The following is a 27,045-nucleotide window of genomic DNA, read 5'->3' on the forward strand; positions in this document are numbered from 1 at the left end:
GACGAAAAATAATACGCCACTCCCCGTGATAACATGAACAAAAAATTTACATGAAATCTTTTTGCTCCTTAAAAAAATGACTTTATTATCAATTAACTACCACGGAGTATGGCGATTGTATGTTTGTCAACGCCGAGTAGGAAAATAATTGTAGCGCTTAGTTAGCAGTTAGTGCAACATTCTCGCTGAAATTTTTAGACATTCTGGATTCGGAGGAGCGAAACAATGAGCACTCTTTTCCTTGTTTCTGGGCACCACTCCTGAAAGAGAACATGGCGGAGTGATTTTATGAGAATGATGTGGTTAATATCACGGAAATAGCGAGCACTCTTGGTGGTTGTTATTGCAGATGACAGCACTGATACTATTCGGAAAAGAACCGGGGAAAAACGACGATTCGCCACATCTCTCCCCATTAAAAACGCATGGTTCGACATCATTTGTTTAACAATGGACAATAACTTGGTTCGTGAACAAGTCCCTGGCCACTTCACCTTCTTGCATGTTAATCTTTCGCCCGGCTTCTCCTCCAATCCGTCGAACGCTTGTGAATTATAGGCTGGGAGAGAAGTGGAAACAGTAAAAAAGAAAAATGTCACTTCCTGCGGAAAAGCACATTCACAAGGCCTACTTATATTCCGACCGAAGCCTTTCCCCGCTCGGGCGATCGGACCCCCGGAGTCGTAGAGACGGCGTTCAAGTAAGACGCACCCCCATCCCACACCCCAACGAGGAGAAAAAGCAAGAGTCAGTGTGGGTCCCCCTCCCCTCGCGCACCGCGACCAACACAATGGCCACTCGATGGGGGCGCGAGGGGCTTAAATAGCGGCGGCGGACACCGGGACTGACCATACGCCACGAGGACGCCTCCGGTCAGGGATTCCTCCGGAGACCAGATAGATCCGCCCTCGTTCATCGCGAGAGAGAGACAGAGGAGGAAGACAGAGACGCGCCCCGCCCTTTGGAGCCGAGATGGGTCTCGCTGAGGGACGGGCGACGCTACTCCTGGCGGCGGTGAGTGAGTGAGGGTGTTCACGCTGCCCTTGTGAGTCGGGGGCGTGGTGGGCCAACGAGGGCAGGACATTGCAGAATTGAATAGGAGGGCCCGGGTTCGACCTCCTGCTTCACTCAAGTTCTGTGACATAACCCTACCGTGCGTGCCTTCCTGGGATTCCGAAAAAGGGTGTAACGAGAAGGGGACGGAAAAGGCAACTGTTCCCGCATTTTTATCGTCCCGTTGAAACTTGCAAATCCCACGCACGAAGTGTCCGAGGTGTGTTCAGAAAATAACGGGACGTTTTTCATTTTTAATAAGTTAGACGTGTTTTTATGAGCTCGGCGATTTTCGTTTGTTCAAAAAAATGGATCAAAGATTTGGTATCGAGCCTTAGTTTCGAAGTCATATTTCGCCGTAAACCCATGTTTCGTCGCCTGTTATAATGACACGTTTCAGTAATTCTGCATCGTCGTTGACTCCATTAAGCAACTTCCATTCGCCGCTACTTTTTATCCAAAATTCAACAATTTTTTGAACAAATCTTGCTGTCTCGCGTTTCATACCCAAAACATTCCAAAAGATTTCAGGGCATGAGCCAATCGAAATACGCGCCAACATCATCAGCGACTTCCCTATTTGTTAATGGGCGATCATTCATAGCCATTTCTCACACTTTTCCACGTTTTCATCGGTTGTTGTTGTGCTGGGGCGTTCGCCATCTTCAGTGTCTTCACGGCCATCTTGGATACGCTTATAATACCACTCGTAAACTTTTGTTTTACTCTTAGCAGACTCTCACCATGGGCCTCTTTTTAGCATTTCACACACCCTGTTACCCTTTATTTCATTTGTTACGCAAAATTTGGCACAAATTCATTGATCCATTTTTTTAAACAAACGAAAATCGCAGAGATCGTAAAAACCCGTCTAACTTTAGAGCGGCGGCTGCCACCGGACAAAGCATAAACGATGAATACAGCTCAAAATGCTATCATACTTAAGGGGCATGTATACCAACATAGTAAAATAACTTGACAGTCGGACACTCCAAACCCGGAAAATTGAAATATTCCCGTTATTTTCTGAACCCACCTCGTATTCGGTGCTGGGTGACCTCCATCGTGAAAACCACTCGAGGGATTGTTACTCTAACCAGCCATTGGCGATCTCGCGTCCCCCCACTCCTCCGGGGCCAAGACCTCCCTTTTGCCACCGCGTCCTCTTCGGATGTCGATTCAAATGGCGACTCACTTCGTTTTACTACGGGGGACATTTTTAGGATTACTTTATAAGAATTATTTGAATACAAATGCTCTTTTTAATGCAACAAACTCATTTGCTATTTAAATTTTTTTAAGTGGACATTTGCAAATTTGTTTCAGTCGTAAGATGATAAATGATCATCTATAAAATTAAGTTTTGCAAAAAAATTATTTAAAGTCCCTCAATGTAAGTAAATAGGTTTGGAGGTTACGGAAGAAATTAGGCATGGCGTAATGCGTGCATAGAACGTTTGTCCCTATTATCAAGAGAAAATCATTTTTTTCAATATTCACGCAATCAAAAGTATCGATGCAAGTTCATTGCGATTCACGTGCACGCCGGAGCAAGGCTTCACTGTGCATCGACATGATATTCGAAGGATCGGCGCCAGAACAAACTCTTCCGTGACGCACTCCTCCAACCCTGTGTCACAATAACGTATGATTTCGCTTTATGTCATGCTGCTATATATATTGCTGAATTACACCCGCAAATTAAAACAATAGCACCTAAATCGTGCGTGTGAATCGTAATTATTAGAACTGTGCATATTTCCTTTGAGTAATACACTTTTCCTGCTATTGCTCAGGTTTGTAGGCTCCGTCTTACCACATAGCGAAGCGCAGATTATGGAAGGACAATCATAATTTATTATCCACAGGATTAACAGGACTTATTTCTAAACTCAAACCTGTGGAAAACTGTTTTGCAAGCATTTTGTGGCAGCAGTCTGGCCACTCATGAACAAAATAAAAGAGTTGAAATGTAATGAAATAATTGACTTTGTAATTCGACGTTGAACGTCATCATCAGGTGACCTGATGATGACGTTCAACGTCGAAACCTGGGTCGTGTTTTTTAAATAAAGTGTGTGGAATTACAAAGTCAATTATTTCATTACATTTCAATATGTTATGCAAATTCCACAAAGTTACGCCTGAGACAACAAAAAAAAATAAAAGAGGATTCATCCACATCCACTTGATACCCCGCAAGCCCCCGAAGGGCGTGTGGCGGGGGGTGTTTAGGCACCACCCATAACTAAGAAAAAAAACCTAATACAAAAGGCACAAATTTATACAATCCACAAATAGAACATGGTATACATTCATGTAAAAACCCTTACAACCCACACACACATGCAAACACTGAAACTACCGAATAACAAACACATGTACCTGCAAATATACCTGGTGTCTTAGCGATGTTTAATTTTGTTTCGACTTGAAAATTAAAAGTTTTTAATATTTCCAAAGTGACTTTGGTTTTTTATTATTTTGATTTCACATTGTTCGGGGAAAGAATGAGTATTTGTGTGTCTATCTTTACTGGAATCTATCTCCCTTATCTCATTATCTTTGTGGTCTAGTCTACCTAAATAGCGTGGGGTCATAATAATCCCTTCAGTGTCATCGTTAAACTCGTTTGTAATGAACCTTTCTTAAAGTCCAAGTCTCGCTTGTTCCCTTCGCATCTCAAGTGGCTCCCAGCCTAAATCCCCAGGGTTGTATATAAATGAAGGTAATCTTTATCGGAGCCTTTTAACTTCCTCATAACTGCAACCAAAATTGGAAAAACTAACGTGTAACATTCCGTTGCTTTAAACTTGTGTAAAAAATGATCGAGCAACCAAAACCAACCATCAGGTTGATATGCATGTAGCTTCCCTTCTCCCGCAGCATACTATACTCGTGTATAACAATCACCTACGCCCCAATAATGAATTTCAGACACGTATCTTCTGAATTTAAAATTGCAGAGCACATCGCTCAAGACTTTTTAAAAGTTATACCGCTTTGTAGCATTTGCATTAATTCTGTTTCCTTTCCCAAAGTGTGCGATGCGATTATTAGGAAACATCATCATCGACATGTGTAGACTATTCTGCAAGTGCAATATTCATTTCATTTCGATAAAATTGAATGTTGACTTTAATGTCAGGCATTGCTTTCTATTAATACTATTAATCAATGGTTTTGCCACTAATTCTTTTCATGCACGTTAGGTTTTCCATCTAAGTCTTACTCCTAAAGTTTAATTTATGATAACACAAAATATATTATTTCATGACCGTTAAATGAAATTTTATAAACAGAACACATTAACAAAAGTCAAACACATCCATTCCAATTAACTCGCTCCGCATTCATCCATGCAAACCCCCGTGATAGGTGGACGGTCTGTCGCCTTTATTGGGACCCATTCCAATTAGATAGTTCTATTCTCCATTGTCCGTATTAGCGACAACAATGAAAGGGGGAGCACCTAAGCACAGTAATAGGTACACACTGTTCAAAATAGGGGCATAAAAGATTAACTTGCCACAAAACACTCTCCAAGTCCCAATGCCCCCCTCCGTGCGCCCTTGAGCCAGGTGGGGTGTAACTGAATATATATATTAAGTCTACTGTATTTGTGAATTGTCCATCCGGAATGCGTAGAGTACTAAACGTAGTAAGTGTCTGAATTGCACGTATGCCTACCCTCCTTTAATGCATTTACTTGTCCTCTTTGTGTAGAAATACCAACCATGTTATACTCTCGTGTATGTATGTAGGCATGTTGAATGATTGGTGTTCGGTCGCCCCCTTTCCACGCGGTTTGAGTATGAGGAAATAGAGGGAGTATACATGAAATTGGTAGTGACCTACCACTCCCTGCCATACATCATTGCAACGGCTTACGGTATATTGTGTAGATGCAGAGAGAGAGAGAGAGAGGAGGCGTCCTGATTAGAGATAGATATTCGGGAAGCCATCTGAAAACGGAACTATTCAATGGCAATGCTTAATTAAAGGAGTTATTTGAATTTCCAATTTATGCAAGAGCTTCAATCTGTCATTGGATTTGCCTTCCTGCGCAAAATGAGCCTTTATAAACTCATGAGACTAACAAAGTGACTCATAATGCGCATTCGTGAGCTGTCATCATTTTCACACTCTAGCCTGTGCATGATGTAAACACTATTGACGGCTGCCCCTGAGTGTGTTTGTGTGTGTTCAGGGCCGCTCGAATGCCACACATCCTCTCAAGATGGGCGTCGCATTCCTTCGAAACGGAGTAACCCCGCGTCGTCTCATAGGCCAACCGACTTCGGCAGCCGAATCAACGCCGCTTGCATGCGTCCGAGGTTTCCATTTGTGATTGGCCAAAATGCTCTTTAAGACTGGCTGTTGGTTTGTTCGCACGAGGGACCAATCTTCTAGAACCCCACCAAAGGAGAAGTTTTCAAGAAAATCAGCCGATGCAATCTTTTAGAAGGTGCGACATTCATTTCATATTTTTTGCGCCCGTATTTCCGCTGAGAGTGACACAAAGCACTCCTAACTACATATAACGACCGTAATTTTCATTCTTGTCGCTTCCAATGAATGAATGCCTGTTATATTTTCAAAAATATCGCGCGGGTTCAGCCGGGTCACAAGAAAAATTCTAATTAAGCAGAATTTGGTAGTAGTAGTTTTTATGGGAGGCGATCAGGTCGACAGATCAGGTCATTTGCGCCATTAGGGATGGACAGGAAAGGATTAAAGGTGGAGAGAAAACCGGCGTCGGCATTAGCCTCCTCTTAATTACGAAAAGCGCCAAGGGGTCCGTAGCTTTACGACCCATCCGACGGACGGCGTACTCTCTCAAAGTGCCCTCCACAAAGCACCTCAAGTAGGGATCGGAAAACCACTGAAAAATATCTGTCGTCGCCGGGATTTGAACCCGGGCCCTCAGGGTGGGAAGCGAGTAAGTTAGCGACCGCGCCATCCCGATCCCAATAAGCAGAAGATAGAAGTATAACAATCGAAAGTATCCATAAATGCCTCAAGAGGTCCCTGGCAACCACGGGAGAGGCACACGAGGATGTCGCCGATGCTTCGAAACTAGTCGTACCAATTGAAATTGAGTGGAATGAAGCATGCATTGGTATTTTTGCTTAAGGAAAAATAAATACGAAACTTGGACCAAAATTCGACAAAGCTACTAAATCAAAAGAAAGAAGTGGAAAAGTTTCATAGAATACTGCCGAATGAATTCTTAAGTGAACTCAGAATTACGCAAAAAACATTACGCGGTTTTGCAACCACACACAAATATTTGCAGAAGCTACCTCAAATATCAAAATATTAACATTCGAATATCATTTGTTTATTCCTTATTTTTAGCTACACACATATATAGATGGCAGTATTACTGCGCTTGGGTGTTCTAACTCAAATTGCCTTTTCATCGTTAAGCTGCCTAACATTTGTGAACCCACCGAGAGAGGATTGCCCACCCCCTATGCCCACCGATAGAGGATTCCTCCCCAATGTCTTTGGTTTTCTCTACGCGACCAGGATTGCCTTTCCACCGGCGAAAGATAAACACAATCCAATCATTCAAATCACAAAAATCCAAAAAACTGGGATCCATCACCAATACGATCATCGCCAGTGACCACGGGAGACTCTCCGCAATTTGCGAACACCAGACCAGACGTTCTCCGGAGATTGCAATCAGCCTCCCCAACTGACCACTGCCTCCCCAGCAGGCAACGCGTGCGGGGCACTCAGCAATCTGCCTCTAAAGCCACTCGGCGTACGTCAAATGGTTCCCAAATGGTGCGGTGCAATGTAAATTTACGCAGTCTGTGCAATAAATACACGAACTGGTGCAATCTGGCGGTCATAACGCGGACTATAGCCCCGCCCACTAGCGGCGCTAGTTGCCTGAGACCCAATGAGCCGTCTTCATCACCAAGGCATTATAATTTTGGATTTATTGGAATATATAGTAAGTCATGTCGGTCGACAAAGGAATGCCTAAAGTATAATTAACATTGGATATTAATTAGGATTATTTCCTTAAAAAGTTTTTCAAGAGGATAGGTTATAAGCTCTTACCAATAGCAATAAAATATGTGCAGATTGTAAGTTAATGATGTTTTGATATATAGTGACTTAATATTTTAATTTTTACGTAAATCACTGATAGAGATATTATTTGAATTACACTGCGATTATTTGAATATATACTGGGGAACTTATGTATTCAGTAGCATTTATTAAAAAATATCGCATTTTTCAAAAATAATTAATGCGAATTGACATTGGCTGATATCATATCGCTTATCGACATCATTGCGTTCAAATGAGCAAGTTTGTTAGAAGTCACTAATTATGGGATGGCCTGGGTTGGGAAAAAGGGGAATCAGTAAGATAGAATTCAAAAAAATAAACTTTTAGATAAATACCCACAAATCATCCGTGTCAAACCTAACCCATTCGAGAGCCACATTTAATCGGTAAGCTAAAAGCACAGTGGAAAGAGAAACCAATGTTCCGCCGAAGAGACCACATGATATGAGAAGAAATAACTTTTTGCTGATTGGTATGATTCGAAAGCACAGCAGTCCACCGTGTCCACTGGCGGAATATGGAGTAGCACCCGAGGTCGCCCAGGGCCTTTCCTCCCAAGTGGGCAACCACGGGAGTGGAACTGACCCATTTTGGCCTTCCCAACAGCCCTCGGAGGGGGTGAATGTCCACACGGTCCTCCGTCTTGCGGTCGAGACCTTGGAGGGGTTAGTGGAGGAGAAGGAAACAGGAATGCCGCCATTGAGAGGCACTTCCGATCTCGTTTCAAGCCGGGGGAAGGGGAGTCGGGAAAAGGGGCGATCGGTGGAGCGTCAAATGGGGGAGGGATTACGGCGCCAAGCCGTGGCGGCTGTTTCGCCATAGCACCCCCTCCGCTCCCACCTGCGATGGGGACCCCCCCTTGCTAGAAGCCACGAGCCCGTAAAACAGAACCTTTGTCATCAACCGCAAGGTCGTTTGAACAGGTTATGGGCGGCGTTTACCAAAGTGTGGTCCACGGCCTCTGAGAAAAATTCCTCCCCTAAGAAAGTGTTAACATTACACTATCCCATAAATATATTATTTATTAGGTAATCTACCGGTTAAGGTAGGTTTTTGGATGGACACAACTACTACATAAAACACTTTATGACTCCTAACAAAACACAAAATCCAGCATCCTAATCTATAACAGGTCCCTCTTCTACTCTGAGTACTTTCTTCCTTCCTTCATCCCGTCCAACATCCCTATCCTGTTCCACCCTTTCCTCGTTTGCCTAACATTCTCCCCTCAATTACAGTCTTCAATATCCCACTGCCGGCCAATACCCCTTTAATCCACTTTTCCTGCCTCCATAGGATTGCTCTCAACAAACCCCTCTCCTCGCCCACCATACCAACCACTTCCTCATTTATTTCTTCTCTGCCCATTTCACCTTCTCCATTCTTCCCCACACCCACATTTCAAAAGCCTCCAGTCTACGTCTATCCTCATGCTTCAATGACCACGTTTCCGCGCCGTACATAGCTACGCCCAATATCAAAGGTTTTACGAGTCTTTTCTTAATTTCCTTACTCAACGTTACTGTCATCAACTCCCTTCTCCTAGTGAAATCCTCTTTGCCCAACGCAATTCTTCTCCCTACGCCCCTACTACTTTGACCGCGTAGGTCCAAAACACTACCGAGATACGTAAACTGTTCTACCAGCTCAAGTTTTTGCCCTCCTATTTTAATGTTTAGCTTAGCCTTTTCTTTCTAGAAAATCGCATCACCTTTGTTTTATTAATATTGACTCTGATGCCATTCCTGTCGCACTGAATTTCCAATTAACTCAGCAATGCTTGCAGCCCCTTGGCTGACTGACAAACTAAAGCTTGGTCATCAGCAAACATAACTGATTTCACGAATTCCCCGCCCACTTTCATTCCTACCTCCAGTTCTTCCCATGCCTTTTTGATCATTTCCTCTACATACAGGTTGAACAGCAACGGTGATAATGGGCAACCCTGCTTTACACCTCTTCCTAACACTGCCCAACCAGACTCCCCGTTCATCACCCGCATCTGAGTAGTCTGAGACATGTACAGGTTGCGCGGTCTCTTTTCCCTCCAATCAACAAAACACTGGTCGAATTAAAGGTTGTGGGAATTGGCGTGTGAAGGGATAGGAAGAGAAGAGAGTGAGGCAGAATTGCAGGAGTACTGGTGATTATTTATTAGAATAGATAAGGGGGTAAGGCATTCGCCTATGTAAAAGGAAGTGCAATGTTTGCATGACAAAAGATAAATAATACTTTTTGAGAGGCAATTAGCGTGGGAACGAGGTGAGGGGGCAATGAGGGGATGTAGGGAGAGGGGAGTAGACCTATTAAGAAGACAGGTTTTACATCGGGGGCGGTTGCAAGTTGGGGAAATATTGGGAAATTTGTCATAGGGGGGCGCCAAAGGGTTGGTGGATATCAGAAGGTTTTTGAGATTGGCGGGTCGTCTGCATCCGAAAGATGGGACTGGGGTAGTATAGATGAGGTCGCGTCATTGTCATGTAAAATTGGAAACAGTTCTTTAGGGAAGGTTTTCAGTCTGTGTGATCCGGGGAAATAGGTGGTGCAAAGGTTGAGTCCTGCGTCAGATGTGGGCTTGTTATTGTGTGGTTTGAGTGGTCGGATGGAGTGGTGGATTTTATTTTATTTGCCTCACTCTCTTCTCTTCCTATCCCTTCACACGCTAATTCCCACAAACTTTCATTCGACCAGTGTTTTGCTCTCAGCATCCTAGAATCCCTACCTGATTCAGCCACCAATATAGAGGTGAGAACTCGTGAATCCGCCTACATATTAGCTTTCCGTTCCTTCAAAATTCCCACCCTTAACCGCCACTTTTAATTTCCCTCCCAGCATTCCCTCCACACCTCCCCTCCCCTCCCATACCTCTTTCCCCTCTCCTCAGCAACAGCATATTTTCAGTCTCTCTTGAAGAAGGCCTCTGAGACAGCCGAAAGCTCGAACAATTTACCGTGTGAGTATCCTTTTAAATGTTGCTATTCTATTCTATATGTGTATATATATATATATATATATATATATATATATATATATACATATATATATATATATATATATATATATATATATACATATATATATATATATATATATATACATATATATATATATATATATATATATATATATATATATATATATATATACATATATATATATATATATATATATACATATATATATATATATATATATATATATATATATATATATATATGCCTCCCCAGACTACAACCTTGACGTGGTGGAAGGGCTTATGCGTTCCGATGACCCCTAGAGCTGTGCTGGCGGGAGTAATAATTATTGCTCCTGGTAGGGTCACCCATGCCAGATAGGTCGACGGTTAGGAACAAGACGAAAGGTAGTCCACGCAGCGTCTGTTCCTCAGTGAGGCGGCTGCAATGGCGTCTGACCCCAGTGGGGCGGCCAGTAAGTGATGGTGTCACGTTAAAAACACTATTGAGGAAGGTACCGGGAAACCACCTCAATTATCATTCCCAAGATTAACATGAGGGACTACAGGGTTCGTCCGGAAAATAAGTGTACTGATTTTTTCCCGCCGCTCCAGGCACGCCCAGCACCGCTCTGACGGGCTGCGATTGGAGGGGGGTATGTTGGCAAGCGACGCTGAAAAAGGCAGTCGGCTCTGAGCTGTGGTGTAGTGAGGAGCTCTGTTAACGCGAACCTCCACGCTCGACCCACGTCACGGAACGCGATGCCGAAGTTTTTGGAGCAGCGTTATTCCATCACATTTGCGGTAAAGCTTGGGAAATCGTCTACCGAAACTGTCGGTATGATTAACCAGGCTTACGGGGAGTCAGCCATGTCCAGAAACATGATCTTTCGGTGGCACAAGATGGTCGTGGAGGGCAGAGAAGAGGTCGACGACGAACCACGGCCTGGACGCCCATCAACGACACTCACCGACGAAAATGTGCGAAAAGTTCGCGATGTACTGAACTCTGATCGTCGTCTTAGTGTTCGGATGATAGCAGAGCAGTGTAATGTGCCAAAAACAATAGTGCACGAGATTATTAGGGAGCAATTACATCTGGCAGCTGCGTCACGACAATGCGCCGTCTCACACCGCGCTTGTCGTGTCGGACTTCTTGGCCAAGCACGGCGTGGCAACGCTGCCGCACCCGCCCTACAGCCCGGACTTGGCACCACCGGACTTCTTTCTGTTCCCGAAGATAAAGAGGAGTTTGAAAGGAACGCGATACGGGACTTTGGACGCCGTCAAAGAGGCCGTGACGACGTGTCTTCGAGAGGTTCCCGATGATGCCTTCGCGGGAGCGTTCCAGGAATGGGAACGCCGCTGGAACAAGTGTATCGACTCACAAGGGTCCTATTTTGAGGAATATTAGCTTAAGATATGTAAAAGTGTAATACACTTTTTTCCTGAGCTCAGTACACTTATTTTTCCGGACGAACCCTGTATACAGATATTTTGAGTCCTGGCAACCACGGGGCTCGGCCCAATCGGCTGTGTGTCGTGCCCGGCAGCGGGGGAGGTAGGCTTCCGCGGTCGTCATCCCACGAAACCCTTGCAGGGGAAAACCAGCAGCAGCAGGACAGAAGACGCAGGAGAACAAGACCAAATTAGTTAGAATAGGAACGTGGAATGTTAGGACAATGATGAGGACAGGGATATTGGAGAATGTTAACCGAGAGATGGAAAGGGGAAATATAGATATTTTAGGTCTATGCGAAGTGAGATGGAAAGATAGCGGGGATTACTGGAGTGATAAGTATAGAATAATATACAGCGGCGGGGACGAGAGCCAACGAGGGTTTGCCATAATAGTATTAAATGAAGAGGTAGGAAGAAGCGTAGTCAACATAGAGCAAATAACGGATAGAATACTACTAGCAGAGATAAATACAGAACCGACGAACTTGGTTATTATTCAGGTATACATGCCACCGAGGAACCATAAGGAAGAAGAGGTCGATAGGATATACGATCAGTTAGAGGACATAATCACGTGTGTTCCTGCAGGGAAACATTTGATAGTGATGGGGGATTGGAATGCGACGGTAGGCGAAGGAAGAGATGGTGACGAGGTCGGGGACTACGGATTAGGCAAGAGGAATGACCGCGGGGAGAAAGCAGTTGAGTTCTGCAGGAGCCTTGGGTTAGTCATCAGCAAAACTTGTGAAAAAATATATACATTTATATATTTTCACACACACACAGGAATCACAAAATATTTAGTAGCTGTGTCCATCCAAAAACCTAATTTAACCGGTAGATTACCTAATAATAATGTATACACCCACACATGCTGTTGGCCCCACGAGGTGTCCTGGCGCGGAGCGGTCTTCCCCACGGAGGGATTGTACGTACACAGACGGGTCACGGCTGCTTAGTTACAAACGGCTCCCGCAACAAAATATTCAGTTCCTCACCTTCACAAACTTCCTATTTCTACATTCATTCCCGTACGAGGAAAATGAGTATTTCACAACTTACGTACTTCTCCGCAGAGTTTACAAAGATATTCCCTTGTAATCACCTAAACTCATATTCACTAGCACGGTTCGAGAATTGAAGCGACAATCCTTTGTGGTAAAATGTTTTCATCAAGTGTACAGAGTATGATAATATCTATGAAACCTCCGACACTATTTTACATGAGAATGAGTCTCTTTCCACCCTTGCGAAATATTTTCAAAGGTCCGGCCTTCAACTTACTAAATATTTCTTACACCAGATATACCTCGAAGTGAACTTCAGGGTTGCGGGTATTTATAAAATTCACTCTTCTATCAATTTCAGGGCTCGGGGCGTCTTCAGTCAATTGGGGCATTTGCCTCCTCTTGACAGACGCCTTTGCCAGATCTAGAAGCGCCCTGCACACAATGATTGCGAAACATTTACACAAATGATGCGTAAAATTTGCCCCGTCGAATTCACCACTGTCCCCATACAATTCCATTGCAGTAACCGAATTCCTGAATGTATACGAATTTTACACGCTTTTTGAGGCATTTCACTGAATTTTTTTTCACTTTTCCCTTCCTCTTCCATACCCTCCCTTGGCACATACCCTTCCCACCTGGTGCGTCACCCCCCATACCACAAACCTTTTTGGTGAATCGCGGGGTATTCACGTAGATGTAGATTTGAATAGTCCATCTGCGCGTTGTCCCCTTCCAACTTTCGGCTACGTATGCAAATCTTCACAAGTGCCGGTGCGAATTTTAGAGACATTACTTCGGACACGGTGCTCCTCACATCTCCCGGACTTACAGCAGCCCGAGCGGCAATTGTGTTTTCTGACGAAAAGTGTTTTTCATTGGCCTCACTCCGATCCCTCTCCTCATCGCTCCCCTTTCCATGCCCACTCTCCCCGTTCGCTCGTTGACCCTCGGATGATGGCGCAAATCCCCGCCAATCCTCGAAAATTATCCACATACTACAAAGCCTGTCCCAAAAAATAAGTAGAATAAATCGGGATAAGACTTAATTGCAGATAGATCAAAGTACCAATTGCTAAAACTCTTCAGAAGAGCACCCTTGTGCATCAACGCACCGATGTCAGCGCCTCTGTCACGATTCTGGTAAGCTTCCTTTAAGGCGTCGATGGAAAACTCGTTCAATCACCTCGTCGCGGCCTCTTTGACATAATCCAGCGCAAGATTGTCACACAAGCAGTCTTCCGACAGCACCTTTGAAACCATCTTGGCGCACCTTTCTCATGGCCAAATCTTCTCTGAGAATGAAATACAATGCAGTTTTCTGAGTATTGCACTCTTTTGCTAACATCCTGACCTTTGGGGGTCAATCATATTAAAGTATGTACCTCACTTTGTGTACGTTTTCATCGTACTGAGTTGTTTGTGGATGTGTCCAGGGCATTCCTCATTGTCAACCTCCTCCTTATCCTCCTCCCAGAACATCCTGTGCAAGTAGAAAAACATCACTTGGGACATTTCTCCATCTCCATAAGCATCGTTAACCATGATCATGGTCTCCGAACCCGATTTCCCGGGTTTAACACAACATTTTATCGCGTATCATCGCTCCATGTAAAGTGGCGTCGTGACACGACCCTCGAACAGGGGTTCAGTTTAGCAGCGATCCGCCGAATGTAACGGGCCGAAGACAATTGACGGCGGTCGTGTTGCTTTCCCAATACCTCCCATAATTTTTCCCGCCACAAATCCAGTCGTCCGCTTCGCCCGAAAAAATCGTTTTACATATTTTTTTGGGACAGGCCCTACATATGAGGATCATTCTGCAACTTTCAGGAAGAATGGGTTTATGCCATGGGTTTTTTAAACGAAGATGACTCACTTGGTGTAAACCTTCAACATGTTGATTGATAGCGCGATCTACCTCGTAGTTTCCCAGAGGGGTACGATGCGAAAAAGCAGAAAGCCGGAAAGATGAGACTTTGGGGGTTTGGAGGGGGTATCGGATCTGGGATCTCCGGTTCACACACCAGCTTCCTACCCTCTTACAATAAATCACGAACACCACTCCAAATAACAATGCTATCGAGCTGAACGCTACTGGCAACTGGGCTGAGCTGGCGTTCTTTAGAAAAAGGATATTGTTTAAGTACACGAGGCATCGCAAGCATAGATCAAAGCACGCCTAAGATTGATTTTGTGTATGATAAAACCACTTTAAAATTACGATTGCTCCTTTACTCTAATTGCTAACATGTAAGTTAGTAAATAATACGTGACTTAGACCAACGAATACACATTTAACTCAATTTTAAGGAATTTTCACTGAACATGCTGAATGATACACGAACGGACTCATTGTATTTCTGAAATGACGGCGAATTATTAATGTCTTTATTAATTTTCGGCAGTCCTCGCGTTTTTTTTAAGAAAACAGATTTTACCGAAGCTAAATTAGGATTCATTTAATTTCCAATTATTCACAAGACAGTCCCCAGAGTCAAAACTATGGCATTGATGATATTCCTACAAAACATTATAACGAAGTTCCTATTCAGAGGAAATTACCCTTCCGTCGAGCGGTCAAAAATTAAAAAACGTATTCTTGGTCTATAAAAACTTCAGTAAACTGAATATTTGAGTGCCTAATTGGGGCATGTTTAATTAATATCAGGCAAATTTCGTAAAAACTTTTGGTCATAAAATATAATTATTTTTATGCCACGTACAGACAAATACATCACAGCAAGCGGAAAAAACAGGAGCTCCGTTGTTGAACAAAGATTGCCAATCAGGGTGGAAAGACTCATTTGATCGTGAAACAGAGTAGCGGTTATCGTCAGGATGGTCAGAGTTTATTCGTAATTAAACTAGTTGAGGGGCGGTCCTTTCATTATAATATATTCAGAGCCATAAAGTCGGTCGTTTCGGCGTGACCCTCTTCCATCCTGAAAAATAGGAAGGATTCACGCTTGAGGATAGTGCACTCTGCCCCACTCCTGCAATGATTGTACCCCGCCCCTGACGGTGAAACATATCCCGACACAATGCAATAAATATCCAAAGGGCCAGCGAAAGGTTTTTAACAAGGTGAAATTTAAGCATCAAATGTATTTTAAGGGATGATCCCAACTCTATGAATAGAGTTTTAACATTTTTAAGGGAAACTGGTCTAATGAGGCAACTTTAGAAGAGGTATGTTGATTTTTAATGCTTCTTTAAAATATTTTTGTATGTATATATTTACCGATTTATTAGCGCTGAATTGACGTTTTAAACGTTTTGACAGTGGTGCAAAATGACCATAGCTGTCGATGCACCCTAAAAACCCCCAATACAACTTGAAAATACGCTCGATGTGAACTTTCTCTAAAACTTAAACAAGCAACGAGATGGATAAAGGAAATGAGGAAACCGCGAGGAATATTTTGAAAGAAACCACAAAGCTCATCTCTTGAAACCATTCCCTAGAAGATAGGAAATCGATATCTAAGTTAAATAGTCCATTAAATATACACGTTCTCGATATCCCTTCAAAAAGAGTGAGATAAGATTTGCCAACCCCAAAACGGTTCCTCAATTCGCCCCTAGATGGCCTACGCCTCGCCGAAATCGCCACAAGCCTGAGCGACTGAAGGCTTGCTTCCACGGCTTGCGGCGGCGGCCGGGAGAGTGTGTGGTCACGTGGGGAGGGGATGCTTCGCATGAGGGGGTTTTACTGGTCCGTGACATCACGTGGACGGCCTTATCTCAAAAGCCTCCCCAATTTGCTAATACACCTATTGCCAGGATAAAATGCGGATTCCAAGTAATCCCCGCAATTATCAACCCGAAGGAAGATAGAATGGTACCTTCTGCCATTTAACCCTCCGCCAATGTGCACACACGCACGCACGCACGCGGGTTAGATGGACGAGAGCAGAGCTCACTGAGAATATGCAAAGGCTGTACGAAGGCAGAAACTCTTACACTTCTGCAGTGTATTCCCGCATTATTCAAAGGGTATCAGCTATTTCTTCATTCCCTGTGCCATAACATTCGGTTTTTCAGGAGAATCTATTCAAACGGCTTGGGGGAGCTGAGGGTGCTCAAGAGACATCACCCGGAATCGAACCCGGGCTCTCCAGGTCAGTGGGCCCACGCTCAAACGACTGGACTACCACATAATCTCAAATTCTCATTATTATCATACCTTTAAATACAGAAGTATGATCTTAGGATAACTTCTTTTTATTGTTTCACATTAACATCCGCATAAAGGCTAAAATCAGTTTTATAATCGATAACTAAGTTCAAAACCGGTCAATAAAGTGCTCATTAACTTATTACAAATATCACGTTAAGAAGAGAATGGTCGGTATAGTATCGGTAAATTCGCACACATTGATAACCCCCACGCTAACTAGAGATTGGATCAAACATGAAATTATAAAACTGAGTCTTAATATTTTATAAGTGTTACCTTCGCATGCGGAACAATGTCGATTTTACAGTGCCTCCCGGCAAAAACATGACGGCCCCTACAGTTAAGCCTATTATAATATTTGATCGCGATACAGGCAAAAATAAATCTTTGAGAACCAACCACCAAATGCGTGCGTAGAGCGATGGCGAAAGGCGCCTCACAAAGGAAAGAGTGAGGTGGCGCCAACGTGGGTCAACGCTTGGACGGGTGGTCACAGTGCCCACGTGGGGGTCACAGCAACGTCTCTTTAATTTGGTGCTGGAGAGCGGCGAAGATAACAAATGATGCGCGCAATTCGCAGAGTTAAGCCGCTCCTAAACGAAGAATGGTCAATCGGCGGATGCCGCTTTCTCGTCGAGCGGCATATATCTGGATGCTGAAATCGGCAATTCATTAAATTGAAGAAAATTTCAGCGTGAAATGGTTCCCGGCGCGAAGGTTGGCTGCCGCAAAGGGCCCCACTCCCTCCTGCCCTTCCTCCACGACGCTCGACCGTCGCTCGGTCTTCCCTCATTGCCCGCTCGCATTTCGATTAACTTCTTCGCACGCACCCAGAAGTGAAGACAGCTCCACAAACACGTCACGCTTTGCGAATATTGACTTTTCATATGGGCACAGTTCACGTTTGTCGCGAGAAGGGAAGATAACACGGAAACCACATTATAACTCTCAAACGAGGCCTTTATGTGCCAATTTATGTCTTAAAAACCTCCTTTCCTTGTCACTCTTGATTACCTTGACCGTTTTCCCATCAACTTAAACTCGCTCAAAGTCCACTGGCCAGAGTACTAGAGCGCCAGATGACGCCAACTTGTCACCTATAACACAAAAGACTGTCATTTTGTTATCACCGATCCGGCAATTACAAGATTATGCCAGGCTTACGAGCAACTCGAGTTAATTCCGTCATCAGGTCAATGCTCTTAATTCCTTAACTGTCACAAAACTTAACTGTCGCAACCTGTACATGTCTCAGACTGCTCAGGTGCGGGTGGGAAACCGGGAGTCGGGATGGGCAGTGTTAGGAAGGGGTGTAAGACAGGGTTGCCCATTATCACCGTTGCTGTTCAACCTGTATGCAGAGGAAATGATCAAAGAGGCCTGGGAAGAACTGGAGGTAGGAATGAAAGTGGGCGGGGAATTCGTAAAATCAGTTAGGTTTGCTGATGACCAAGCTTTAGTTTGTCAGTCAGCCAAGGGGCTGCAAGCATTGCTTAGTGAATTGGAAACTAGAGCAGGTAGAACAGTTTACGTATCTCGGTAGTGTTTTGGACCAACACGGTCAAAGTATAAGGGACGTAAGGAGAAGAATTGCGCTAGGCAAAGAGGCTTTCACAAGTAGTAGTAGTTTTAAGGGGAGGCGACCGACAGCTAAGGTCATTTGCGCCATAGGGGATGGACAGGAAAGGATGAAGGGTGGAGAGAAACCCGGCGTCGGCATTAGCCTGCTCTTTACGAAAGGCGCCAAAGGGTCCGCAGTTTAACGTCCCATCCGACGGACGGCGTACTCACTCAAAGTGCCCTCCACAAAGCACCTCAAGTAGGGATCGAGATACCTCTGAAAAATATTCAACACCGCCGGGATTTGAACCCGCGCCCTCAGGGCGGGAAGCCAGTACGTTAGCCCCCGCACCATCTCGATCCCCCCGGCTTTCACAAGGAGGAGGGAGTTGATGACAGGGACTTTGAGTAAGGATGTTAAGAAAAGACTCGTAAAAACTTTGATTTGGAGCGTAGCTATGTACGGTGCGGAAACGTGGTCATTGAAGCAGGAGGATAGACGTAGACTGGAGGCTTGTGAAATGTGGGTGTGGAGAAGAATGGAGAAGAAAACAAATGAGGAAGTACTTGGTATGGTGGGCGAAGAGAGGGGTTTGTTGGGAGCAATCCTATGGAGGCAGGAAAAGTGGATGAAGGGGGTGTTGACCGGCAGTGGGATGTTGAAGACTGTGATAGAGGGTAGGATGTTGGGCAAAAGAGGAAAGGGAAGGAACAGGATATGGATGTTGGACGGGATGAAGGGATGAAGAAAGTACTCAGAGATGAAGAGGGACCTGATATAGAGTAGGATGATGGATTTTGTGTTTTGTTGGGAGTAATAAAATGTTTGTTTGGTAGTTGTGTCCATCCAAAAAAAACCTTAACTGGTAGATTACCTTAAAAAAAAATATATATATATATATATATATATATATATATATATATAGGCTGACACAATATAACACAAATAGAATAGCAACATTTAAGAGGACAGTCACACGGTGAATTGTTCAAGCTTTCGGCCCTCTCAGAGGCCTTCTTCAAGTGAGTCTCTGAGAGGGCCGAAAGCTCGAACAATTTACCGTGAGAGGGTCCTTTTAAATGTTGATCTCTTCTTTTTGTGTTATGCTATATATATATATATATATATATATATATATATATATATATATATATATATATATATATATATATATATACACATACTGTATAGATGCTTTCGTCGACGTAACACGGAAGTGTTGAATAATAAATAGGACAGCAACAAACAATATAGAATCACATAAAAAGATCACTCACACGTTATTTCTTGATCATTTCGAAGGAATTCTGCTCCGTCTTCATCGGAAGATATAGAAGTAAGGAGTAATACATATATGCTATAAATATAAAACCATAAACACAGTAATCAACCCGAAGGTCGGTTTAGTAGATGATGGTAGAGATCACCCAGTACTAAGCCCTATACGGCGTGTGAAAATTCACACATCAAGGTAGGGGGGGCAGTTCCTTTCCCTTTGCCGGTTATGCTTTCCCAGGAAAACCTGATACCCGAAAAATCACTTTAGCTTTGGTGGAGCTGCAGGTGCCCAGAGTGCCTTGCCCGGGAATCGAACTTGGGACCCTCCGGTCAGCAGTCCAACCCTCTACCCACTGGACTACCGCGACCCATTATATATATATATATATATATATATATATATATATATATATATATATATTTATATATTTAATATTTATATATATATATATATAATATATTTATATATAAATACATTTATTTATAATTATATTTATTTATACACATGTATGTCTGCATATTTATGAGTTCTAAAGGTTTTTGCATAAATAAATACGATTTGGACAGTGTAGGTTGTCATGAATTTGTGGGTTTTGCATGCGGTTATATTCTCCATTACGGGTGGTGACCTAACACCCCCCGCCACACGCTCCTGCGGCGGCCGGCGGGGTATTGTGTAGAAGTAAATGGAGGGCAGTGTTCAGACACAAGAGTTGGCAGGTAGACCTTTCCGAGTAGGCCTAATCAAAATCTGTTCCAGAGACGTCTCCAATATTCCTCTCCACTGGAGAATCTTAAATGCATCTTCCAAAGCAGGACGATTTTTATCAAGCGTAAAGAAATTGTTGAGGAATCCTAAAATGACAAAAGTCTCGAGTCGGTGAATCAATCGTCTGTACCGGGATTCGAAACCGGAACCCTTAATTTTCGATCGAATTTTCTCTTCACACTCCTCGTCTCCCTTCACTCAGTGAATTTCCTGGGCAAAATACAGAAAACGATTACCTGTCGAATAACCACGTCATTTACGAGCACAATATCGACCAGTATTCGCACTGTAACAGCGTCAATGTCTGCGAAGTTGAAAGGCAAACTTTTAAACAATATCCTAATCTTAAAAAAGTCTAGGAAACGGCGGGAAATCGGTTGACTTACCCGGCAATTTATTTTCGTGAAATTCTAAGGGCAAGAAAGAGGCTTGCCTCATTCAAAGACACTCCGGAAAATCCCGCAGCCGTAAATTTTCTATCGCCCGACGAGATGACATAAATTCCGCAGACCGCAAATGGGACACATGGAAATGGCAATTTAACTTTAAAAGTATCAACTCATCAATTCGGGGAATACAAAAATGCTTGCTCCAACTCCTGCTCTATCAAAAAGACCGAAGTAGTACGTAAGAACAGACTCGATTAAATGCTCTTACAGACGGCCTTTTCTATTGGGCGTCAGAGAAAGGAGGGGGGAGGGGGGAAGGGGTCACAAAAGTGCTCTTGAATTGGAACTCGGGTGAGATTCACATAACTAAGGTCATTTAATATCTTGCATTATTAATTCAAGTATCTGATGCGATATTGTTAAAACTGTAGGCATCACCAGCGCCGTTATACTGGGGCAGAGAAAGATCATGAATACAAAATACGAGAAAAAACTGCGGAACCGAATAATTCACAATATTTTTGAATACGAACGGACAAGGGAGCAGAATAACCCTCAAAGTGCTAAGTACTTATTAATTAACCCCTTCCATACTTGTCTTGCGCGGAGATGCATTTTTTTTAACTATGATAACATAAGCGTAGTGTATCATAGGATACCGTAGAAGTGATGAAAATTATTTTTTGCATTATTTTAATTATTTAATATTAATATTGAAACTGGGCAAGATAGATCACTGGGAAGAGTGCCGGGGTCACTGACCGGAGGGCCCGGGTTCAATAAAATGAGGCAATCTCGTAGTGCGATTTTTCGAATACAAGTTCATCCTGGGAAACCATTGGTGGACAGGGAAAGGTACTGATTGCTCTGATGAGTGAATTTCACACGCGTTTGGGCTTATGACGTATTAATTAAACCCTGAGGTCACCTATTAGACAATTCTTCGAGTTGGATAGTACGGTGTCGAAGTGACATTTGAGGTGCAATCAATTTTGATGTCGCGTCACTAGTGCCCAATCACACCGTGCCGCACCCTAGCGGTGGCTTGCAGAGCACCGTGCTCGACACCGATTTTCCCGGGCGGGGGACCCCAACCACTCCCGGGCCACCTCCTGCAGTCCACCGGCCATCATCAAGCCAAACCTTCCCGCCGGCAGGTGGCGCTGATGGGCGCCGCCAGGGGTGAGCCCAAGCCCGTCGTGGTGCAGTACCAGGGGGGTGGGACGGCGCCGGAGCAGCAGCCGGCGGCCGAGGGCTTGCGGGCAACGGCCCTCCTGCAGCGCGACGGCGGCCCGCCGCGGGCCGGCTACTTCCTCCCCCCGCGGTGGTACCCGGTGGGGCCCGAGGCGGCGAGGCGCCCGGAGGAGGGGGCGGGAGTCCCTCGGGGAGGCAGCAGCGACGGCAGGGGTGAGTGGGGGAAGGGGGACCCGTCGCCTTCGCTCTCACTGTGCGATCAATTGGAACGCAGAGCAACAGAGAGAGAGAGAGAATGAGAAGCGACGCTCGCCGTCAGTCACTTCTTCCCTATCTCCCATCTGAACATAACGGCTCACCTTGGCCAGGTGCATTTTCTTTAAAGGATCAGCATTGCAAGTTTCATTAAGGTCTTTCCAATGTAAATCCTTAAAACTTATTCAAAAGCATTTCCAAACAAATTTTCCATTTGTTGCAAGATGGGTAAATGTATTTTTTTAAGAGCGCGTCACGTTCCAGATTACTTACAGCTTGAACATTTTCAATAGTCGCCGTAAATGGGGTTATTGCAATGAATTAGTTATACACTATATTACAAAGAGTAAGCAGGTAATCAGTAACAAAATAGATTATATCACTATACGAGTTATCAGGACATTGCCAACGTTGCGTATACACAAGAGTGAGTAGAAGCAGTGGATTACGTATATCAAGACTAAGAGATGGTGATGCAACTAGAGCAGTGAAGTGCCTCCCTCAAAACTACTTATCAAAGCATAATCTGCATCCTCTACATCAAGGAAAAGAGGCATCTTGTCGACATGTTTTTGTTATCACCTAATGATTCATAGCCACTTCAAAGACGATCACGGCTTTTTAAACAAGAATAGTTTGATGCTCCTGCGCGCTTTGCCAATACCTGATATTTCACAGTCTTCAAATGTTTATAAAATCATCAAAATAAAACGATGAATTCGGTGAAATGAGATGTAAACAAGTGAATATCCATCTGCGTACCGCTGGCTACCCGAGACGTTTAATGACGAGTCATAATACCGGCCCTTCGTAAAGAATACAATTTATAAATTTGTATTCGGAAGTTTTCGACATAACGTGAATTAATGAGTGTGATATGATGTGATTTTTTCGACCCTGGTAGCGGTGGGGAATCGTCCTCGCCTGCCAAGGTGTTCGTAATTGCGTTCATTTTTACACATGTCATTGTTAAAAGTCCGAAGCAAAGGCCAAAAAGTGCTGTTTACGGAGTATTGTTGGGTAAATAAAAATAATACAAGACATGAACAATAACGTATATGAAGATAATCTTTCAATTTTTGAAAAGCTACAAAAGTCTTAAAGTCTTTCATCTTTTATTAACACCAAAATCAACGTTACTCTCCTTAGAGTTATAATTTGCTCTTCTCAGTGCCTTCCGCTCTAATTAACGGTTTTATTCATTTCATTTCAAAATTCCACGTCGGGTTTTATCCTTTGGCCATCATTTAATGCCATTGTTACTTTTTTATTGTTTACAGGAAAATAGAAAAGTCCTACATATTTTTGGAGTCTGTCAATAGAGAGATCATAGTAACTTTTTTCATCTGTAATAAGTTATGAATATCAATCAATCGCCAATCTTTTCTCTAAGTTATCACTTTACTCTTTATTTGATGCGCTATTTTGTCACTGGAACAGTTCCTTAGAAATCATTTTGAAGAAGTTTTGGATGAAGCACGCAGAGTATTTTTCTCGACGATGGAATACTGGAGACTGCGATAGAAGGGAAAACGCTAGGCAACCGACGCAGGTGTACTAAGATAGGGCTGACACAAGGGGGAGTCAAAGCAAAATTCAACGATTACATAATCGAAAATTTCAATTAGGTACATCCAGTTTACACCCTACGACACGCAAACCCAACTGCGTTCTTCATATCTTGTATCACAATTCACGATGCGGGGCGGAAAAAATACCTCTCCTGGCTGATGACAGGGAACATCCAAAACTTCTCCAATAATATACCACGAGGGCATGAGGCAGGGGGTGTCAGTCTACCAACTAAATTAGTGACCAATGGCATTCCGGATTATTTAAATGTGTATGGCTCAAGTATAGGCGTATGCAACGTATCTTACTATCGCGGCGACAAAGTGTGCGGGGGGAAAATGATTAATCATATCGATCGCTGCGTCCCTCTTTTTTTCTTCAACTTCTCCTCGTGGTTTATCAATTTCACGAGGAGCCTATCAATGCAGCGTTACACTCGAATGACTTCCGTTTCACTATCGATTTATGCCACGCACGCAGTCTAAATGCTTTCACTCTGTCCAACTCCATGTTATCCAATAATAATGCTACGATTTCTCCTTCTACATTACGTTCTTTCACGAAAAATCAATTTCTCTGCATCCTGACAAACTGCCATCCTGCACAGAGTCTGAAACATTCGTTTATCAGGTGGGGTAGGGATCGGTTTGGTGTGATGGATAACGTACTGGCTTCCCACCGAGGGGGCCCGGGTTCGAATCCCGGCGGCGGCAGATACTTTTCAGGGGTATTCCAAACCATACTTGAAGTGCTTTGTGGATAGCACTTAGAGTTGGCGCGCCGTCCGTCGGATGGGACGTTAAACTCTGGACCCCTAGGCGCCTTTCGTTAATAGTAGGCTAATGCCGGGTTTCTCTCCACCCTTCCTCCTTTCCCATTCATCCCTAATCAATTGACTTCAGCTGTCAGATTCAACTCCCCTAAAACTACTTCTAACTGCCACTTCGGGTGAGGTCGGGCAAACACACCAAATAGCACCTCTCCTCAATTCTTCATTCAAATACTTCCCCTCTGCAGATGGGATGTCTCTTCCTTAACGCAGCACCGCACGCGTCCCTAACGAGCTCGATTATGTTCGATGTTAGTTGGTGACTCCCGGGGATCCAATCTGGTCAGCATCTGGTGCTCGCCGGTCCGGCGTTGGCCTCTGATTGCGGTCACTGCCATTTCAGTGTTTGCTAGGGGGGAGAGTCACCGGGCGACTTCGCTCCGCCCCGATTCATTTGTTCTCTTTCCCCAGGGTACTCCCTCGGGCAAGCCGACGGCGGCTACCGCTGGGAAGAAGCCGCGCCTCACTTTGATGCCAGCTACAACGGTATAGTCCGCAGGGCCGGCATCCGGGAGGACGGTCAGGACTACCAGGGGGAGCCTGGGGTGTACGCCATCAGGGGCGGCGTGTTCCCAGGCGACTACAACGGGGCGCAAGGCGGCGAGAGGGCCTACGTCTTCCGCCAGCCGCTACACCTGCCTCCCGACGGAGCGGTCCCTTACACCCTCGTCAGGACCAGCGGGTACCCCTACGTCTACAACGCGGCGGCCCGCTCTGGACCCCTGGGGTACAGCCCGGAGATACAGACAAGGGGGGAGCAGGAGAGGAGGCCCGGGGAGAGGAGGGTGTACTACGTGGGCCGAGGCGAGGGGGGGGACGACGCGAACTACGTCGGGGTCGTGGTCGGTCGGCACCAGGGTGCGGGCACCGGCTACAACGGAGACACAGGGCGATTCGCCGAGCACCAGGACGACAGGGGAGTGGATCACCAACAGCATCGGCAGCAATTCCAGCACCACCCCCCGCAGCAGCACCAATACGCCCAGCGGCAGCCGCAAGAGAGGCGCCAAGAGGCGCTCTACCCCGGGCGCCGGGAGGAGGGTGCCGAGGATGGCGCCTACCGAGAAGTGCCGCCCGTCAAAGTTCCCGTGAGAGGGGTGGCGCCGAGGGCGTTCTACGAGGCCGAGGGGGGCGCCAGGGGAAGAGAGCGATACAACTGAGTCCGAGAACGAAAATGACCCCATCCATCACATCAAACGACTTCTCCAAAACATAACTAAACTAAGCTCAACCTCATATTTTGAATTTTGAAATAAAAAATCAGTTCTTAAAATGGTTGAACTCTGGAAATAGTACAGTAAATGTTTCCACGATATCAGACTGGTTGATTGGCATGCGAGGTTTCGTCGACTGCTTGGCGGGACACCTAAAAAGGGAGCGCGGTCTCATCTATATCTACATCAATACCCTGGAAACCACCAGAAAGGTGTGTGGAAAAGGGGGTGCGGCACCAGGAGGAAAGGGTAAGGGATGAGGGGGTTAGGGTTTTTCAAATGGATGGGGAAAGGTGAGGGGAACCTGCAAAAGAACTATATAACTATACTAGTATAACCATGCGCAGTCGCTACCTTGTAGGTTAATACTTATTATGTCGAGCCGGCTCCTGGGAGATTTCGATTACAAGCATTCTGGTCTCTTATTGTTCTTGGAAAAAATGACCATTTAAATCTGTTTGTCCTGCAGTCAATCTCTCTAATCTTTCATTCGTGATCCCTCCGCCCGTAATACGTTGGGGTTCGTATCATGTCCTTGATGTCATCGGAAAAGGACCCATCTTTAAATGTTTTTAATAAGTTTAATCTATATTGTAAACGCCGCTGTGTAAGGGAATCCCAGCCTAAATTTCCTAGCAAAGTAGTTACGCTACTGCGTTGGTCATAACACTTTTTGACAAATCTAGCCCCCCTCCGCTGAACTCGATCCAATTCCGAAATCAAATTTATCTCTTGAGGATCCCATATACTGGCAGCATACTCTAGGTGGGGCCTGACTAGGGCAAGAAAACATCGTTCCTTCACTTTTTCATCACATTTACCCAGCACTCTTTTTACAAATCCCAATTTTTTATTAGCACGACCGCATATTTCCCGTATGTGCTTTCTCCAGGACAGATCGTGAGTAATTGTTACACCCAAGTATTTAAAGGAATCTACCCTCGCGATTTCTGTTTGTTTCACTTTGTAACTAAATCGAAGGGTGTTACTCTTTTCCCAAAAATGTATTACTACACATTTTTTCAAATTTAATTCCAATTGCCACGTATCGCACCAAGTCTGAATTGCATTTAGGTCGTTAGCTAACGTGACTCTGTCTTCGCGACTTCGAATGTCCCCATAAATCACCGCATCGTCAGCAAAAAGACGGAGCCTGCTATTAACCACGGTGCTGAGGTCATTTATGTAAATAAGAAACAAGAGGGGGCCTATGACACTTCCCTGTGGT

At 44.5% G+C, this 27,045-nt stretch overlaps 2 protein-coding genes across 2 annotated transcripts in view; one reads left to right on the forward strand and one right to left on the reverse strand.

The window, feature by feature from the left end:
• LOC139689566 (unconventional myosin-Ie-like) overlaps positions 1 to 27,045 on the reverse strand; it is a 516,942-nt gene that overhangs the window by 43,571 nt on the left and 446,326 nt on the right. The gene's annotated exons all lie outside the window — the stretch shown is intronic.
• On the forward strand, positions 867 to 26,205 carry LOC139689592 (uncharacterized). Its single transcript, XM_071586756.1, has 3 exons — positions 867 to 1,014; positions 21,911 to 22,160; positions 25,015 to 26,205. The coding sequence occupies exons 1-3, from the start codon at positions 973 to 975 to the stop codon at positions 25,761 to 25,763; spliced, it is 1,041 nt and encodes a 346-aa protein (XP_071442857.1). The 5' UTR covers positions 867 to 972; the 3' UTR covers positions 25,764 to 26,205.

This window comes from Hetaerina americana, unplaced genomic scaffold (assembly GCF_022747635.1).
Source record: "Hetaerina americana unplaced genomic scaffold, ioHetAmer1.1.p SCAF_25, whole genome shotgun sequence".
NCBI classification, from domain to species: domain Eukaryota; kingdom Metazoa; phylum Arthropoda; class Insecta; order Odonata; family Calopterygidae; genus Hetaerina; species Hetaerina americana.